This window comes from Tachyglossus aculeatus, chromosome 1 (genome assembly GCF_015852505.1).
Source record: "Tachyglossus aculeatus isolate mTacAcu1 chromosome 1, mTacAcu1.pri, whole genome shotgun sequence".
Lineage (NCBI taxonomy): Eukaryota > Metazoa > Chordata > Mammalia > Monotremata > Tachyglossidae > Tachyglossus > Tachyglossus aculeatus.
The window spans coordinates 22,626,779-22,647,601 of NC_052066.1; the positions used below are offsets into that span (position 1 = coordinate 22,626,779).

At 47.2% G+C, this 20,823-nt stretch overlaps 1 protein-coding gene and 1 pseudogene across 2 annotated transcripts in view; one reads left to right on the plus strand and one right to left on the minus strand.

Annotated features, from left to right (window-relative positions):
- Nucleotides 1–478: 478 nt before the first annotated feature.
- Nucleotides 479–20,823, plus strand: part of DBR1 (debranching RNA lariats 1) — a 32,349-nt gene continuing 12,004 nt past the window's right edge. For both annotated transcript variants that reach the window (XR_005451831.1, XM_038748794.1), the window contains exons 1-6: nt 479–705; nt 7,729–7,853; nt 9,135–9,215; nt 10,864–10,949; nt 13,209–13,433; nt 20,613–20,690. Coding sequence is in view for 1 of the 2 variants with exons in the window: in XM_038748794.1 (XP_038604722.1) it covers nt 479–705; nt 7,729–7,853; nt 9,135–9,215; nt 10,864–10,949; nt 13,209–13,433; nt 20,613–20,690 (822 nt within the window). In the remaining variant the exon portion in view is untranslated. The remainder of the gene's footprint in view (nt 706–7,728; nt 7,854–9,134; nt 9,216–10,863; nt 10,950–13,208; nt 13,434–20,612; nt 20,691–20,823) is intronic.
- LOC119931281 lies at nt 14,946–19,442 on the minus strand (annotated as a pseudogene).

Sequence of the window (20,823 nt, forward strand, 5' to 3'; positions counted from 1 at the left end):
AACCTATAGACATATATACAGGTGCTGTAAGTAAAATAAATAAATAAATGCCAATGGGAGGGCGGCCCCCTCCCGGCTTCCGGCCAATGGGAGGGCAGCCCCTCCCCGCCCGCGGCCAATGGGAGCGCGCCTCCTGCCGGCTTCCGGCCAGTGGGAGGGCAGCCCCGCCCCACCCCATCCGCGGCCAATGGGAGCGCGGCACCGTCCCGCCTTCGAACAATGGGAGCGCGGCCCCCCTCCCGACCGCCGGCCAATGGGAGGGCGGCCCCGCCCCGCCCGCGGCCAACGGGAGGGCGGCCCCGCCCCGGCCGCGGCCAATGGGAGGGCAGCCCCGCCCCTCCACTCCCGCGTCCAATGGCGAGGCTTCCCGGGCGGTCGCGCGCGGCGTCACTTCCGGCGAGGCGGCGGGCTCCCCGGCGTCCGTTCTCCCCGTCGGTGTGTCGGTCGGTCCGTCGGTCCGGTGTCCGTCCGTGCGAGGATGCGCGTGGCGGTGTCGGGCTGCTGCCACGGGGAGCTGTCGAAGCTGTACGAGACGCTGGCGCTGGCGGAGCGTCGGGGCCCCCAGCGGGCCCCCGGCCCCGGCCCCGGCCCCGCCCCCCTCGACCTGCTGCTCTGCTGCGGGGACTTCCAGGCCGTCAGGAACGAGGCCGACCTGCGCTGCATGGCCGTGCCCGCCAAGTACCGCCACATGCAGACCTTCTACAGGTCGGAGGACGCGCACCCGGACACCCTCATCCCCACACACACACACACACACGCGCGCGCACACGGACCGGCGCATGCGCACCTTCTGCCGCTCTGACCCCTCACCCCCTGATCTCTGACCCCTGACACCCCCGCCCCCCCCCCCCCCCCCCCCCCCCCCCACACACACACAAGGACCGGCGCATGCGCGCCTTCTGCCGCTCTGACCCCTGACCCCCCCCCCCCCACACGGACCGGCGCATGCGCACCTTCTGCCGCTCTGACCCCTCATCCTCTGACCCCTGACACCCCCCCCCACCACACACACACACACACACACACACACACACACACACACACACACCGGCGCATGCGCACCCTCTGCCGCTCTGACCCCTCACCCCCTGACCCCTGACCCCCCCCCACACACACACACGGACCGGCGCATGCGCACCTTCTGCCGCTCTGATCCCTCACCCCCCGACCTCTGACCCCTAACGACCCCCCCACCCCACTCACGAGGACCGGCGCATGCGCGCCTTCTGCCGCTCTGACCCCTCACCCTCTGACCCCTGACCCCCCCCCCCCCACACGGACCGGCGCATGCGCGCCTTCTGCCGCTCTGACCCCTCACCCTCTGACCCCTGACACCACCCCACCACACACACACACACACACACACACACACACACACACACACCGGCGCATGCGCACCCTCTGCCGCTCTGACCCCTCACCCCCTGACCTCTGACCCCTGACACCCCCCCCCCACACACACGGACCGGCGCATGCGCACCTTCTGCCGCTCTGACCCCTCACCCCCCGACCTCTGACCCCTAACGACCCCCCACCCCACTCACGAGGACCGGCGCATGCGCGCCTTCTGCCGCTCTGACCTCTGACCCCCGCCCGGCCCTGCCCCCCAAGGACCAACGCATGCACCCCTTCGAATAATCATCATGACAATAATAATAATAATAGCACTCATTAAACGCGTACTATGTGCAGAGCACTGTTCTAAGCGCTGGGGAGGTGAACAAGGCGATCAGGTTGGCCCCGTTTTTCAGATGAGGGGACTGAGGCCCGGAGAAGGATCCTAATGATGGTATTTGTTAAGCGCTTACTATGTGCAAAGCGCTGTTCTGAGCGCTGGGGAGGTTACAAGCTGATCAGGTTGGCCCCGTTTTTCAGATGAGGGAACTGAGGCCCGGAGAAGAATACTAATGATGGCATTTGTTAAGGGCTTACTATGTGCAAATCGCTGTTCTAAGCGCTGGGGAGGTGAATAAGGTGATCAGGTTGGCCCCGTTTTACAGATGAGGGAACTGAGGCCCGGAGAAGAATACTAATGATGGTATTTGTTAAGTGCTTACTATGTGCAAAGCGCTGTTCTAAGCGCTGGGGAGGTTACAAGGTGATCAGGTTGGCCCCGTTTTACAGATGAGGGAATTGAGGCCCGGAGAAGGATACTAATGATGGTATTTGTTAAGCGCTTACTATGTGCAAATCGCTGTTCTAAGCGCTGGGGAGGTGAACAAGGCGATCAGGTTGGCCCCGTTTTACAGATGAGGGAACTGAGGCCCGGAGAAGGATGCTAATGATGGTATTCGTTAAGCGCTTACTATGTGCAAATCGCTGTTCTAAGCGCTGGGGAGGTGAACAAGGCGATCAGGTTGGCCCCGTTTTACAGATGAGGGAACTGAAGGCCCGGAGAAGAATGCTAATGATGGTGTTTGTTAAGCGCTTACTATGTGCAAAGCGCTGTTCTGAGCGCTGGGGAGGTGAACAAGGCGATCAGGTTGGCCCCGTTTTACAGATGAGGGAACTGAGGCCCGGAGAAGAATGCTAATGATGGTGTTTGTTAAGTGCTTACTATGTGTAAAGCGCTGTTCTAAGCGCTGGGGAGGTTGCAAGGTGATCAGGTTGGCCCCGTTTTACAGATGAGGGAACTGAGGCCCAGAGAAGGATACTAATGATGGTATTCGTTAAGTGCTTACTATGTGCAAATCGCTGTTCAAACGCTGGGGAGGTGAACAAGGCGATCAGGTTGTTCCCGTTTTTCAGATGAGGGAACTGAGGCCCGGAGAAGAATACTAATGATGGTGTTTGTTAAGCGCTTACTATGTGCAAAGCACTGTTCTAAGCGCTGGGGAGGTGAACAAGGTGATCAGGTTGTCCCCGTTGTACAGATGAGGGAACTGAGGCCCAGAGATAGATACTCTCTGGAACATGATGGATAATGATGGTATTTGTTAAGGGCTTACTATGTGCAAATCGCTGTTGTAAGCACTGGGGAGGTTACGAGGCGATCAGGTTGGCCCCGTTTTACAGATGAGGGAACTGAGGCCCAGGGAAGTGAAGTGACCGGCCCAAAGTCTCACAGATGACAGTTGGCAGGGGTGGGATTCAAACCCATGATCTCTGACTCCAAAGCCCAGGCTCTTTCCACTGAGCCATGTTGCTTCTCTAAATAGTAATAATAATAATAACGGTAGCGTCTATTAAGCGCTTGCTATGTGCAAAGCACTGTTCTAAGCTGCTGGGGAGGTGAACAAGGTGATCAGGTTGGCCCCATTTTACAGATGAGGGAACTGAGGCCCAGAGAAGAATACTAATGATGGTGTTTGTTAAGCGCTTACTATGTGCAAAGCGCTGTTCGAAGCGCTGGGGAGGTGAACAAGGTGATCAGGTTGTCCCCGTTTTACAGATGAGGGAACTGAGGCCCAGAGAAGAATACTAATGATGGTATTTGTTAAGCGCTTACTATGTGCAAAGCGCTGTTCTAAGCGCTGGGGAGGTGAACAAGGCGATCAGGTTGTTCCCGTTTTTCAGATGAGGGAACTGAGGCCCGGAGAAGAATACAAGTGATGGTATTTGTTAAGCGCTTACTATGTGCAAATCGCTGTTCTAAGCGCTGGGGAGGTGAACAAGGTGATCGGGTTGTCCCCATTTTACAGATGAGGGAACTGAGGCCCGGAGAAGGATACTAGTGATGGTATTTGTTAAGCACTTACTATGTGCAAAGCGCTGTTCTAAGCGCTGGGGAGGTTACAGGGTGATCAGGTTGGCCCCGTTAGATGAGGGAACTGAGGCCCAGAGAAGAATATTAATGATGGTATTTGTTAAGTGCTTACTATGTGCAAATCACTGTTCTAAGCACTGGGGAGGTTACAAGGCGATCAGGTTGGCCCCATTTTACAGATGAGGGAACTGAGGCCCAGAGAAGTGAAGTGACTGGCCCAAAGTCTCACAGATGACAGTTGGCAGGGGTGGGATTCAAACCCATGACCTCTGACTTCAAAGCCCGGGCTCTTTCCACTGAGCCATGTTGCTTCTCTAAATAATAATAATAATAATAATAATAATGGTAGCATTTATTAAGCACTTACTATGTGCAAAGCACTGTTCTAAGCGCTGGGGAGGTTACAAGGTGATCAGGTTGTCCCACGGGGGGCTCACAGTCTTCATCCCCATTTTACAGTTGAGGGAACTGAGGCCCAGAGAAGTGAAGTGACTTGCCCAAAGTCACACAGCTGACAAGTGGTGGAGCTGGGATTTGAACCCATGACCTCTGACTCCAAAGCCTGGGCTCTTTCCACTGAGCCACGCTGCTACAGATGTGACCCCTCGCCCTCCGACCTCTGACCGGCCGTGCCCTCCCCGCCCCCCAAGGACCAGCACATGCACACCTTCGAATAATAATAATGCTAATGATGGAACTTTTTAAGCGCTTACTATGTGCAAAGCACCGTTCTAAGCGCTGGGGAGGTTCCAAGGTGATCAGGTTGTCCCACGTGGGGCTCACAGTCTTCATCCCCATTTTCCAGATGAGGGAACTGAGGCCCAGAGAAGGGAAGTGACTTGCCCAGAGTCACCCAGCTGACCAGCGGCGGAGCCAGGATTGGAACCCACAACCTCTGACTCCCAAGTCCGGGCTGTAGACACTCTGCCACGCTGCTCCTCTCGCAATCCCAATCCTTCTTCCCCCCCTCAAAGTCGTATTGAAGGCCCATCTCCTCCAAGAAGCCTTCCCTGATTGAGCCCTCCTCTCCTCCCCTCCCCTCTCCTCTCTCATCATCATCATCAGTCGTATTTATTGAGCGCTTACTATGTGCAGAGCACTGTACTAAGCGCTTGGGAAGTACAAATTGGCAACATATAGAGACAGTCCCTACCCAACAGTGGGCTCGCAGTCTTAAAGGGGGAGACAGAGAACAAAACCAAACATACTAACAAAATAAAATGAATAGAATAGATATGTACAAGTAAAATAAATAAATAAATGGAGTAATAAATATGTATAAACATATATACACATATACACAAATAGATACATGTATATACATATATTCATGTACATACATATACATATATATACATGTATATACATATACATATATATACATGTATATACATATACATATATACATACATATATACATCTCCTTTCCCTTCCTTCGGTGCCACTCTGACTTGCTCCTTCCTTCCTTCCTTCCTTCCTTCCTCCCTCCTCCCTCCCTCCCTCCCTCCGTTCCCCATCCAACTTGGACTTCCCAAGCGCTTAGTACAGTGCTCCGCACACCATAAGCGCTCAATAAATACGACTGAATGAATGTGTATTAGATCTGTACCTACCTGTAATTCTTGTGATTGATTTATTGATCTGTTCATTTGTAGTCATGTCTGCCTCTCCCTTTAGATGGTGAGCTTGTTGTGGGCGGGGAATGTGTCTGCTTGTTGCTACATTATACTCTCCCAGGCGCTTAGTACAATGCTTTGAACACAGTAAGTGCTCAATAGATACGATTAATAATGATAATAAGTAGCAACAATAATGATGTCTCGCCACCGACCTCAAACCCGCATCCTGTCTCTGGCCTGGAGCACCCTCCCTCCTCCTATCCGACAGATAATTGCTTTCCTCCCGCTTGAAAGTCTCAATTAATTCAGTCGTATTTATTGAGCGCTTACTGTGTGCAGAGCACTGGACTAAGCGCTTGGGAAGTATAATTCGGCAACATCTAGAGGCGGTCCCTACCCAACAGCGGGCTGACGGTCTAGAAGGGGGAGACAGAAGTCCCATCTCCTCCAGGAAGCCTTCCCTGACTGAGTCCTCCTCTCCTCTTCTCCCACTCCCTTCTGCGCCGCTCCTACTTTTTCATTCGATCGTATTTATTGAGCGCTTAATGTGTGCAGAGCACTCTCCCCCTCGTCCCCCTCTCCATCCCCCCGGTCTCACCTCCTTCCCTTCCCCACAGCACCTGTATATATGTATATATGGTTGTACATATTTATTACTCTATTTATTTTACTTGTACATATCTATTCTATTTATTTTATTTGGTTAGTATGTTTGGTTTTGTTCTCTGTCTCCCCCTTTTAGACTGTGAGCCCACTGTTGGGTAGGGACTGTCTCTATATGTTGCCAATTTGTACTTCCCAAGCGCTTAGTACAGTGCTCTGCACATAGTAAGCGCTCAATAAATACGATTGATGATGATGATGATGTACTTGCCCCCTTCACTCATCCTCATTCATTCATTCATTCAGTCGTATTTATTGAGCGCTTACTGTGTGCAGAGCACTGGACTAAGCGCTTTGGAAGTCCAAGTTGGCAACATCTAGAGCCGGTCCCTACCCAACAGCGGGCTCACAGTCTAGAAGGGGCAGACAGAGAACAAAACAAAACATATTAACAAAATAAAATAAATAGAATAAATATATACAAGTAAAATAAATAGAGTAATAAATACGTACGTTCATTCATTCATTCGTTCAATCGTATTTATTGAGCGCTTACTCCTCCTCCTCCTCCCTCCCTTCCCCACAGTATGGATCAGTGGAAAGAACCCGGGCTTGGGAGTCAGAGGTCGTGGGTTCTAATCCCGGCCCTGCCGCTTGCCTGCCGTGGGACCTTGGGCTAGTCACTTCACTTCCCCGGGTCTCAGTTCCCTCATCTGGAAAATGGGGATTGAGACTGCGAGCCCCATGTGGGGCGGGGACTGTGTCCGTCTGGATTTGCTTTTATCCACCTCAGTGCTTAGTACTTCTAGACTGTGAGCCTGCTGTTGGGTAGGGACCGTCTCTATCTGTTGCCAACTTGTACTTCCCAAGCGCTTAGTACAGTGCTCTGCACACAGTCAGCGCTCAATAAATACGATTGAATGAATGAATAGTACAGTGCCTGATACTTACTGAGAGCTCACCTCCTCCAGGAGGCCTTCCCAGACTGAGCCCCTTCCTTCCTCTCCCCCTCGTCCCCCTCTCCATCCCCCCAATCTTACCTCCTTCCCTTCCCCACAGCACCTGTATAGATGTTTGTACATATTTATTACTCTATTTATTTATTTATTTATTTTACTTGTACATATCTATTCTATTTATTTTATTTTGTTAGTATGTTTGGTTTTGTTCTCTGTCTCCCCCTTTTAGACTGTGAGCCCACTGTTGGGTAGGGACTGTCTCTATATGTTGCCAATTTGTCCTTCCCAAGCGCTTAGTACAGTGCTCTGCACATAGTAATCGCTCAATAAATACGATTGATGATGATGATGGTACCTAGTAAGTGCTTAACAAATACCATCATCAAGACTGTGAGCCCACTGTTGGGTAGGGACCGTCTCTGCATGTTGCCAACTTGTACTTCCCAAGCGCTTAGTACAGTGCTCTGCACACTGTAAGCGCTCAATAAATACGATTGATTGATTGATTATTATTATTATTGTTAAGTGAGCGCCTTCAATCCCATCCACGTGCTCTCGCTCTATCAGCCCTCTAGAATCTTGGCTGGTGTGTCACCTTGGTTAAGTCACACAGCTCTCTGTGCCTCAGTTTCCTCCCCTGCATGGGGGTTAAATACCTGTTTTCTTTCACCATTAGACGGAGCCTCGTCTAAGACAGTGCCGTGTCCAATCGGCTTCTGGTGTATCCACTCCAGTGCTTAGTGGGGTGCTTGACACCTAGTAAAGGGTCAACAAATATGACTATTACTGTGACGCTTAGCTCTCCGGGAGTTGACGAGATGCTTTTGTTTTCCTTCACCAGGTATTATTCCGGAGAGAAGAAGGCCCCCGTCCTTACCATCTTTATTGGGGGAAATCACGAAGCTTCGAATCACCTGCAGGAGCTGCCGTATGGAGGTTGGGTGGCACCAAACATATATTACCTAGGTATTTGCTCTTCCATTTCTTCTGCTTCTATGTTGGTTTATATGGGCAGGGTAAGTGCTTAAGGAAGACCACAATTGTTATTATCGTCGCTGTTATTATCGTCATCGCTTCGTACGGTACTCTGCGTACCGTAAGTGCTCAGTAATGCCATTGATGGATGGAGCGGATACCGTAACTGTAGAGGTTTTAAGTAATTTCCAGTAAGCCAAATTAAATGTTGCTTGAGTTGAATTTAGAAAAAGTAGACTATGGACGTTAGATTTGTGCCCCCCAAAGTGTAACCATTTATAGGAAAGATTTTGTAGATTATTGTTTTTTCTAGGTACTGAATAGGTGTCATTTCCACGTCAAACACATCCACTTACTGTTTCTCTTTGGCTCCGTGAATCAGGGGTTCTGCACCTCAAATTCAAGGGAAACAGAACCGACTTGTTTGTTTCTGTAACTCAAATTCAACAGAAATAGAGCTGACTAGTTTGGTTCTGCAACCCAAATTCAAGGGAAATAGAGCCGACTGGTTTATTTTACTGGTGATTCGAGAGATAAGGAATGATCTCTCAGATAATCTATCAATCAGAGTAAGAATTATGCTTTTTTTCTAAGACACGGTACGGTAAACCAACAGGTAATGTCAGATTTAAAGCGGAAAATTACTTTGTACTCTGTCCCGTTTGGTGATTCGAGAGATAAGGAATTATCTCTCAGATAATCTATCAATCAGAGTAAGAATTATGCTTTTTTTCTAAAACACGGTACGGTAAACCAACAAGTAATGTTAGATTTAAAGCGGAAAATTACTTTTTACTCAGTCCCGTATGGAGGTGTTTTTCTAAGAACGGTAAATAGCTGCTATAGGGTAAGTCTGGGTAAATGACCTTTTTCAGTGTGATCCGTAACTTTATTTAAAGTTGTTGTACAAAGTAAAGGTTTTACGTACACATCTTTGTTATGTATCACAGATTAATTATTCACACTAATGTCTGTCTCCCCCCTCTAGACTGTAAGCTCAGTAGGGGCAGGGAACGCGTCTGCTTATTGTTCTGTTGTCCTCTCCCAAGTGCGTAATGCAGTGCCCTGCATGTAGTAAGCGCTCAAGAAAAACCGTTGATGGATTGATTCTGACGTGTCAATTTTAATTTGTACTTCCCAAGCGCTTAGTACAGTGCTCTGCACATAGTAAGCGCTCAATAAATACGATTGATTGATTGATTTGATGCCATCTATTATTGCACACCGTACTATGGCACGCGCAGAATGTAAAATATCTTTCGTATTCCCTAGGTTACGCCGGGGTGGTTAAATACCGTGGCGTGCGGATCGGAGGGTTGTCTGGAATCTTCAAATCTCACGACTACCGGAAAGGTAATTTGATTTCCTGAATGCGTTTGTGCCGTGGAGATGTGTGCCTAGACTGAGCTCAACAGATACCTTGGGGAAAACGTCAGGGTACACGCAGAGGGCGAGCCTGCCGCACACCGTGAACGATCGCTTCTTCTCTCCGAGGGGATGCTACCGCCCCGAGAGCGCGCCTGGCTCTGTGCCTTCCCGAGGGTTAAGAGGGTGACTTTATGAGGGTGGGAGTTCTCTTTGACGAGCCATACGCTGGTCAGCAGTCCAGAAAGATGGAAAATCGAGAGGTGTCCGAGCTGCATACGTTCCCAGTCTTAGTTGTGGTACCGTGATTCCTTAGTGTGGTTCCTTGCCCCTTTAAAAAAAAGGATCTGTTCTGTCCCCATTTAGGTTTTTGCCCCCCAAGGCCCGTTTGAAGGATCGCTTCCGTTGTCCGAATGGTGAATTGATTCAGGGGGGTTGTAAAGATTGGCCGCTGCCACCACAGCCACAATCAAGAGGAAGAGGGTGGCCGGAGGGAGAGGAGAGGGACTACTGTCGGTTAGCCCACAGACCACTACTCTCTCCACCATCAAAACCCTCCTAAAATCACATCTCCAAGAGGCCTTTCCTCAAGAAGCCCTCATTTCCCCTCTCCTCTTTGTCGACTGTCAGAAGGACCTGGGTTCTAATTCTGCCTCCGCCCCTTGGCTGCTTGGGCAAGTCACTTCTCTGGGCCTCAGTTACTTCGATTGGAAAATGGGAATTAAGAGAGCGAGCCCCATGGGGGACAGAAAAGGGGTCCAACCTGATTTCTCTTGCATCTGCCCCAGCACTTGGAACAGTGCTTAGCACGTAATAATAATAATGATAATGGCATTTATTATCTCATTTCTCTTCTCATTATTATTATTATCTCTTCTCATTTATTATTATTTATTTATGATAATGGCCTTTTAGACTGTGAGCCCAGTGTTGGGTAGGGACTGTCTCTATAGGTTGCCAATTTGTACTTCCCAAGCGCTTAGTACAGTGCTCTGCACGTAGTAAGCGCTCAGTAAATATGATTGATTGATTTATTAAGTGCTTACTGTGTGCAAAGCGCTGTTCTAAGCTCCGAGCACTGTTCTAAGCGACGTAGTAAGCGCTTAGCAAATTCTACTATTATTATTATTATTGCCTCTAAGCATTTTGTTCACTCCACCCCGAGCGCTTCCGTTTTTATCCCTATGTTCGACTGTCTCCCATTTCTTTAGTTAATTTTAATGTCTTTTTCTCTATGTATCAATCAATCAATCGTATTTATTGAGTGCTTACTGTGTGCCGAGCACTGTACTAAGCGCTTGGGAAGTACAAGTCGGCAACGCATAGAGACAGTCCCTACCCAACAGCGGGCTCATGTGCATATGTAGTAGCTAGTAGATATATCTACCAGCTCTTGTATTGTATTTCTCAAGTGCTTAGTACGGTGCTCTTTACAAAGCAGGCATTCAGTAAATGCCAGTGATTGATAGAAAAAGTTCCCGGGTCAGCTGGGAAAAGTGGAACACTGGGATATTTTTGTTGCTCGGTACTTCCTGGTTCTTCCACACAAAAGTGTAGTGATTCTGTTCTGTCAAGGTAGAAAAACCTGTGGGGTGATGGGGAATTTCAAAGCACTGAATCGCTTAATTAACCGCAGGTCATTTTGAAAGTCCACCGTATGATCAGAATTCCGTAAGAAGTGCTTATCACGTGAGAAATATTGAAGTCTTCAAACTAAAACAGGTAAGAAAATGATTCATTACAGTGTCCTTAAAGAAAAAAAAGACGCGCTTCCGCTTTCGACCGGCTCCCTCCTTGCCAGTTTGAATCTATAAATTGTATATTATCAATTGTTTGTATTAATGTCCGTCTCCCACTCTAGATTGTAAGCTCATTGTGAGCAGGGGACGGGTCTACATCTCCTCCCCTGTTCTCCCTCCCTCCCGGCTTGCATCTCCTCCTGCCTTCAAGGCGTCTCGACTCGGACGGGCTCCCGTCGCCTCAAACTCAACATGGCCAAGACTGAGCTCCTCATCTTCCCTCCCAAACCCTGTCCTCCTCCTGACTTTTCCGTCCCTGTAGACGGCACCACCGTCCTTCCCGTCTCACAAGCCCGTAACCTTGGTGTCATCCTGGACTCCGCTCTCTCGTTCACCCCACACATCCGATCCGTCACCAGATCCTGCCATCCCACCTCCGCAGCGCCGTCAAGATCCGCCCTTTCCTCTCCATCCAAACCGCTACCTCGCTGGTTCAGTCTCTCATCCTGTCCGGACTGGATTACTGCATCAGCCTCCTCTCTGATCTTCCATCCTCCTGTCTCTCCCCACTTTGGTCTGTACTTCACTCTGCTGCCCGGATCATTGTGCAGAAACGCTCTGGGCATGTCACTGTCCTTCTCAAAAACCTCCAGTGGTTGCCTGGCGACCTACAAATCAAGCCAAAACGCCTCACCGTCGGCTTCCAGGCTGTCCATCCCCTCGCCCCCTCCTACCTCACTTCCCTTCTCTCCTTCTACAACGCTGCCCACCCCCTTGGCTCCCCTAGTACTAACCTCACCGTGTCTCGGTCTCTCTCGTCTCGCCGCTGAGCCCTCGCCCATTTCTTGTCTCTTACCTGGAACATCCTCCCTCCTCAAATCCAACAGACAGTTACTGTCCCCCACCTTCAAAGCCTTCTCGAAGGCCCACCTCCTCCAAGAGGCCTTCCCAGCCTAAGCCCCACTTTCCCTCACCTCCCCCTCCCTTCTGCGTCGCCTCAACTCGCTCCCTTTGCTCTTCCCCGCTCCCAGCCCCACAACACTAAATGCGCGTAGCTGTCATTTTATGATTTTGTCTTACGGTCCGTCTCCCCCACATCTAGACCGTAAGCTCATTGCGGGCAGGGATTGTGGCGGTTTATTATCGTGCGGTACTCTCCCAACCGCTTACTTAGTACGGTCCTCTGCACGCGGTAAGTACTCACAAAATACGACTGAACGAATGAATTGTAGTAGTTGTCATCGTATTTATACGATCTATCCATACTGTGGGTAGAGCACTACCAAATGCTGGGAAAAAGATGTACCAGAGAGAATTAGACACAGCCCCTGGACCCCAAGGGGCTCACAATCTCCCCCTTTTAGACTGTGAGCCCACTGTTGGGTAGGGACTGTCTCTATATGTTGCCAATTTGTACTTCCCAAGCGCTTAGTACAGTGCTCTGCACATAGCGCTCAATAAATACGATTGATGATGATGATGATTAAGGTGTGTAGAATATTTCGTTAAAGGGAGAAGGATCATTGGGGGAGCCAGAGGCCTGTCAGTTACGTTCTTTCATTCAGTCGTACTTTATTGAGCGCTCACTGTGCGCAGAGCACCGGACTAAGCGCTTGGAAAGAACGGGAACGAAGAAGAGCGGAATCTGTCCACACCCTTCTTTGTTGCTAGCTGGGGCGGGGGTGACAAGGCACTTATATGATCAAGAACAGTTATTTAAAAGATTACACCTCCAGGAAAACTTGGACTCTTCATGACTTGGTAAATCGGTGAATTAATTGTAGTAGTAGGGCAGGGAACAATGTCTACCAATTCTGTTATACCGTACTCTCCCAGGCACTTAGTACAGCACCCTGCAGCCTGTAAGCACTCGGTAACTCCTATTGATCGGTCGAACAGTAATAATAATAATAATGATGATGGCATTTGTTAAGCGCTTACTATGTGTGAAGCACTGTTCTAAGCGTTTGGGGGGGGATACAAGGTGATCAGGTTGTCCCGCGCGGACAGTAGTTATTGAATGCAGTCTCGGTGTGATTCATTCAATCGTATTTATTGAGCGCTTACTGTGTGCAGAGCACTGTACTAAGCGCTTAATGTGTAGTTAGGCGCCTGGAATATGCAGGCTATCTATCAAAGTGACACATTCCCTGCCCCCCCCCCCCCCCCCAACAGCTAGGGAAGATTTTGAAGAGGGGGCACTTAAACGTTTTTGAATAAACTTGAGTGGTTCTTTTTTCAGCTGAAACAGCCAGTGGATATATTCCTGTCGCACGACTGGCCAAGAAGCATATATCACTACGGCAACAAGAAGCAACTCCTGAAAGCCAAATCCTTCTTTCGTCAAGAAGTGGAAAGCAACACCCTCGGAAGCCCCGCTGCTTCAGAACTTCTCCAGTACCTGAAGCCTACATACTGGTTCTCTGCTCACCTTCATGTGAAATTTGCAGCTTTAATGCAACATCAGGTAAAGGCCAAGTTGGGGAAACTGTATATCTAGATATATATATATATATATATATATATATATATATATATATATATATATATATATACACATACATATATGTGTATATATATATATACACACACACACACACACATATATATATACATATACACATATATATATACACACATGCATATATATATATATATATACACACACATACATATATGTATATATATATGTAGAGAGAGATAGAGAGATATCTCTATATATATAGAAGCAGCATGGCTCAATGGAAAGAGCCCGGGCTTTGGAGTCAGAGGTCGTGGGTTTGAATCCCGGCTCTGCCACATGTCTGCTGTGTGACCTTGGGCAAGTCACTTCACTTCTCTGAGCCTCAGTTCCCTCATCTGCAAAATGGGGATGATGACTGTGAGCCCCACGTAGGACAACCTGATCACCTTGTATCCCCTCTAGCGCTTAGAACAGTGCTTTGCACATAGTAAGCGCTTAACAAATGCCATTATTATTATTATTATCTAAAAAGTAGTGTAATTCAGCTCACCTGGAATCAGTCTCTCTGTTTGTCTCTCTCTCTCTCTCTGTCTCTCTCATGATTTGGGTAGCAAGTCAATTGAAGAGAGACAGGAACAAAGTGGAAGGTAACCAGGGTAAAGGTTTTTCATACCTGAATTTTCCCCCACGCCAATTCCCTCCCCCCGTCTTTTTTTTTTTTTAATTTAGGTTTAGCCCAAGAAACCTAGGTTGTGTTTTTCTGTCCTCGGAGCTTTCTGAAGCTCGCTAATTATGTTGCTTCTAACTGCTCCTTCCTCCTCCTCCCTCCACCCCAGGCAATTCTTCTTCGATCTTCCTCTCTCCTTCCCTTCTTTGCTCTCTCCTTGCCCCCACCTTCCTTTCCGCTTTAAGGTTGGAGCCAATAAGAATAAGCTTGAGCGGGGAAGGATTGCTGCAACAGAATATTCTCCTTTCTCTCCTTGGTTTAATTCACCTGTCCTAGGGAAAGTCTCCTCTCCTAACAGCTTCTATCACTTGTTTCCAGATCTTTATGCGCAGTTGCTTCCCTTACCTGTAAATGTCTCTCTTCCCTGTTGGGCTGTAAGCTCCTTGAGGGCAGGGATAGTGTCTGTCCACTAACTCTCCCAAGCCTTGGTACATACGCTACAAAAGTAAGCACTCAGTAGAAGGAGAATCAATCAATCGTATTTTTTGAGCGCTTATTGTGTGCAGAGCACTGTACTAAGCGCTTGGGAAGTACAAGTTGGCAACATATAGAGACAGTCCCTACCCAACAGTGGGCTCACAGTCTAAAAATGTACAACCTTTCTGCCCAACCCCGAACAGGTATCAAAATCTCCAAGACAGATTCCCGCTGAATTTTTTTCTGAACTTCCCACCCTCCAGCTCCTCAAAAGAAAAATAAGTTTCATCACAGTTGTTATTCTGTTACACCCCCCCCCCCCCCCGCCACCTCAGTTTTTACAATGGACTCAAATCTCTTGCTTGGCCACTTCATTCCCGAACGGAAGAATGGCGTATTGATCGGCGGTAATCCTCTTGGCTAGAGATGATTTCTGGTAAATCATAGCCCCCCAGAAAGGGCCCGCTGTTTTGCTGAGCAAAATAATAACAGCTGTCTGGCAAGCAAAGGTTCAACGTTGGCTGTGATTAGCTTCCTCTGTCTTTGAGGATCCGGAAATTCTTCCCCAAAGCATAAAGCTATGTGAAAGCTTGGCAAGGGACGTCCGTGATGAGCAAACACTTGCAACTCTGATCGAAACTGTTGTGTGTCAGAAAGTTTGCAGGTCTGTTCCCTCTCCAGTTTGGTAGGACGGTCGCTGCCTAGTGCCAAAGGTCCGTCCCAGTAGATCCTACTTTGGCAAAGTCTTTTGGCATATAAAGCCCATCAGGAGCCGTCCAGAGTAGGACTGCCCTCTCTAAGTGGCTCAGCCAGTTTCTCTGTGTTCTTCCTCTGGGCATTATCCTCTGGATAGGGGAATAGGACCTGATCCCCCTCTCCATCCCCCCGTCTTACCTCCTTCCCTTCCCCACAGCACCTGTATATATGTATATATGGTTGTACATATTTATTACTCTATTTATTTATTTATTTATTTATTTTACTTGTACATTTCTATCCTACTTATTTTATTTTGTTGGTATGTTTGGTTCTGTTCTCTGTCTCCCCCTTTTAGACTGTGAGCCCACTGTTGGGTAGGGACTGTCTCTATGTGATGCCAATTTGTACTTCCCAAGCGCTTAGTACAGTGCTCTGCACATAGTAAGCGCTCAATAAATACGATTGATTGATTGATTGATTGATCCATATTTCTGGCCTCGTAGCTCTGACCGTGAGATATGGCCATGAGCCCTGCCGAGAGCTCACCTCCTCCAAGAGGCCTTCCCAGACTGAGCCCCTTCCTTCCTCTCCCCCTTGTCCCCCTCTCCATCCCCCCCATCTTACCTCCTTCCCTTCCCCACAGCACCTGTATATATGTATATATGTTTGTACATATTTATTACTCTACTTATTTTACTTGTACATATCTATTTTAATTTGTTAGTATGTTTGGTTTTGTTCTCTGTCTCCCCCTTTTAGACTGTGAGCCCACTGTTGGGTAGGGACTGTCTCTATATGTTGCCAATTTGTACTTCCCACGCGCTTAGTACAGTGCTCTGCACATAGTAAGCGCTCAATAAATATGATTGATTGATTGATTGATTGATATCCTACAGCCTTCGGGGCTCGAGGTGGTCAACTTCTTCACCAAGATGTCACGGTAATACAAACAAATGTGCAGGCGGCAATCTGAGAGTGCCAGGGCTTCAGCAGACCTTATGCGTGTATGTGCATATATACCTGTATATATGTATATATGTTTGTACATATTTATTACCCTATTTATTTATTTATTTTACTTGTACATATCTATTCTATTTATTTTATTTTGTTAGTATGTTTGGTTTTGTTCTCTGTCTCCCCCTTTTAGACTGTGAGCCCACTGTTGGGTAGGGACTGTCTCTATATGTTGCCAATTTGTACTTCCCAAGCACTTAGTACAGTGCTCTGCACATAGTAAGCGCTCAATAAATACGATTGATTGATTGATTGATTGATATCCTACAGCCTTCAGGGCTCGAGGTGGTCAACTCCTTCACCAAGATTTCACGGTAATACAAACAAATGTGCAGGCGGCAATCTGAGAGTGCCAGGGCTTCAGCAGACCTTATGCGTGTATATGCATATATACCTGTATATATGTATATATGTTTGTACATATTTATTACCCTATTTATTTATTTTACTTGTACATATCTATTTTATTTTGTTAGTATGTTTGGTTTTGTTCTCTGTCTCCCCCTTTTAGACTGTGAGCCCACTGTTGGGTAGGGACTGTCTCTATATGTTGCCAATTTGTACTTCCCAAGCGCTTAGTACAGTGCTCTGCACATAGTAAGCGCTCAATAAATGCGATTGATTGATTGATTGATTGATATCCTACAGCCTTCAGGGCTCGAGGTGGTCAACTCCTTCACCAAGATGTCACGGTAATACAAACAAATGTGCAGGCGGCAATCTGAGAGTGCCAGGGCTTCAGCAGACCTGATGCGTGTATATGCATATATACCTGTATATATGTATATATGTTTGTACATATTTATTACCCTATTTATTTATTTATTTATTTTACTTGTACATATCTATTCTATTTATTTTATTTTGTTAGTATGTTTGGTTTTGTTCTCTGTCTCCCCCTTTTAGACTGTGAGCCCACTGTTGGGTAGGCACTGTCTCTATATGTTGCCAATTTGTACTTCCCAAGTGCTTAGTACAGTGCTCTGCACATAGTAAGCGCTCAATAAATGCGATTGATTGATTGATTGATTGATATCCTACAGCCTTCAGGGCTCGAGGTGGTCAACTCCTTCACCAAGGTGTCACGGTAATACAAACAAATGTGCAGGCGGCAATCTGAGAGTGCCAGGGCTTCAGCAGACCTTATGCGTGTATATGCATATATACCTGTATGTATGTATATATGTTTGTACATATTTATTACCCTATTTATTTATTTATTTATTTATTTTACTTGTACATATCTATTCTATTTATTTTATTTGGTTAGTATGTTTGGTTTTGTTCTCTGTCTCCCCCTTTTAGACTGTGAGCCCACTGTTGGGTAGGGACTGTCTCTTTATGTTGCCAATTTGTACTTCCCAAGCGCTTAGTACAGTGCTCTGCAGATAGTAAGCGCTCAATAAATACGATTGATTGATTGATTGATTGATTGATTGATATCCTACAGCCTTCAGGGCTCGAGGTGGTCAACTCCTTCACCAAGATGTCACGGTAATACAAACAAATGTGCAGGCGGCAGTCTGAGAGTGCCAGGGCTTCAGCAGACCTTATGCGTGTATATGCATATATACCTGTATATATGTATATATGTTTGTACATATTTATTACCCTATTTATTTGTTTATTTTACTTGTACATATCTATTCTATTTATTTTATTTGGTTAGTATGTTTGGTTTTGTTCTCTGTCTCCCCCTTTTAGACTGTGAGCCCACTGTTGGGTAGGGACCGTCTCTATATGTTGCCAACTTGTACTTCCCAAGCGCTTAGTACAGTGCTCTGCACATAGTAAGCGCTCAATAAGTACGATTGATGATGATGATGCGTGGCTCTGTGGGTATTCCAGGAGCCTGGGACTCAGGTGGAGCACAAGCATAAAAGGTTCCCGTCACCTGGCAACCGTCTTCACAAGCCGACCCTTGCCAGTGATGACTGCGAGCGGTATCATCATCATCATCATCAATCTTATTTATTGAGCGCTTTCTATGTGCAGAGCACTGTACTAAGCGCTTGGGAAGTACAAATCGGATGTCTGGCTGAGGCTGCTCTGGACCATAATCTCTCCAGTTTCGGTCATGGGGCATCATGTAGTTTGGTACCTGAGGTTGTATTGAAGTGTAAGGGGAAGTCGTTGTATAATGACTATAATGAAGTCATTGTATAGTATTGTGTAGTCATTGTGTAAGGAGAAGCAGTGTGGCTCAACGGAAAGAGCCCGGGCTTCGGAGTCTGAGGTCGTGGGTTCGAATCCTGGCTCCATCATTTGTCAGCTGTGTGACTTCGGGCGAGTCACTTCACTTCTCTGCTAAGCGCTTAGTACAGTGCTCTGCACAGAGTAAGCGCTCAATAAATGCGATTGATTGATTCTCTGTGCCTCAGTTCCCTCATCTGTAAAATGGGGATTAGGACTGTGAGCCCCGCATGGGACAACCTGATCACCTTGTAACCTCCCCAGCGCTTAGACGGTGCTTTGCACATAGTAAGCGCTTAATAAATGCCATTATTATTATTATTATTATAGCCCTGGATTGATTGAGTACCGGTTTACATATCTTTATATGCAATTGCTTCCCTTACCTGTATTTATTTTAAATGTCTCTCTTCCCTGTGGCTCAATGGAAAGAGCCCGGGCTTGGGAGTCAGAGGTTCTGGGTTCTAATCCTGGCTCCGCCGCTTGTAAGCTGTGTGACTTTGGGCCAGTCACTTCACTTCTCTGGGCCTCAGTTCCCTCATCTGGAAAATGGGGATTAAGACTGTGAGCCCCACATGGGACAACCCGATGACCTTGTGTCTACCCCAGCGCCTAGAACGGTGCTTGGCACATAGTAAGCGCTTAACAAATACTATTATTATTACTCTACAAAGTTAACACTCAATAAATAGCCATTGATTGATGATCTGTTTACATATCTTTATGTGCCATTGGTTCCCCTACCTCTAATTTATTTTGAATGTCTCTCTTCCCTGTTGGGCTGTAAGCTTCTTGAGGGCAGGGATAGTGTCTGTCCACTAACTCTCCTTAGTGTTTAGAACATACTCTACATAGTAAACAATAAATAGCCGTGGATTGAGTGAGTACCACCCAGTCTTACTGGTGTCTCCCACACTTCCTCCACCTCTGGTGGTGACGGTATTAGCCGTAAATGTCATTACATTTAAGCACTGTTTTTAATTGAAATACTCATAAGTGTTGGAAAGAAATACAAAGCCATTGATTCGGTCAATTTGTGGCCTTCGAGGGGGCTGACTTCGTGCCAGGACTGATCGGGAAAGAACAGCAGGGTAAAGTCAGCTAAAATTCCAGCAGCAAGAACAAGTATGTCGTTGCTGTCAGGAGAGAGTAATCCCGTAATATGGGATTACAGATGAGGGAACTGGGGCCCAGAGAAGTGAAGTGACTTGCCCGAAGTCACACAGTTGCCAAGCGCTGGAGCGGGATGAGAACCCATGACCTCTGACTCCCAAGCCCGGGCTCTTTCCACTGAGCCACGGGGAACAGGGACATTTAGAATAAAGACATAATGCCTAATACCTAAAATAATAAATAAAGATGACGTACTTGTTCTTGCTGCCAGGACTTTTCACCCCTCCAAGCGGGACTGTCCCCGGTCTCAGATTCCCACATCCTCTCTGTCCTTGGGAAAGTTGAGGAGATCATTCTCCCCTCCCCAACTCCCCAAAGAGCGTGGGCCCAGGAGTCAGAAGGTCATTTGGCGCTTAGAACAGTGCTTGGCACATAGTAGGCGCTTAACAAATACCATTATTATTATTATTATTATTAATTATTATTATTATTATGGGTTCTAATCCCGGCTCCGCCACTTGTCTGCTGTGTGACCCTGGGCAAGTCACTTTACTTCTCTGTGCCACAGTTACCTCATCCATAAAATGGGGATTGAGACTGTGAGCCCCATGTGAGACAGGGGCTGTGTCCAACTGGATTTCCTTCTGTCCACCCCAGTGCTTACTTAGTACAGTGCCTGGCACATAATAATAATAACAATAATAATAACTATAGTATTTGTTAAGCGCCTATGTGCAGAGCACTGTTCTAAGCATAATAAGCGCTTAACAAACCATCATTATTATTATAAATTTTATTATTCAACTAGCCCTCGCCAGAGGAGCTCCTTGGCACTGAGTCACCAATGAAGGGATCATTTTTTTTTCAAAATATGTAATAACATTTAATTGTATTTTCCTTATGGAAAGCAGACATGTGGGAACACAACGTCCAGTTCCATTGTTTAAGTTCCAGTCCAGAGTATTTTTTAACATGTAGAGTTTGATTTTTTTTTTTCTTTAATTTGTGTTTTCTAGGCCAGTGATGGACAGCTACCAAAAGCGACCAAATTTTTGGCTTTGGACAAATGCCTTCCGCACAGAGACTTTCTACAGGTAAAAACCGTATCCTAAGTTAATCCAAGTGTTTTTCCTGTGGGAGTGATGGGAAAATCACGTAGAGAAGCGGTCTAATCAATCAATCGTATTGAGCGCTTACTGTGTGCAGAACACTGTACTAAGCGCTTGG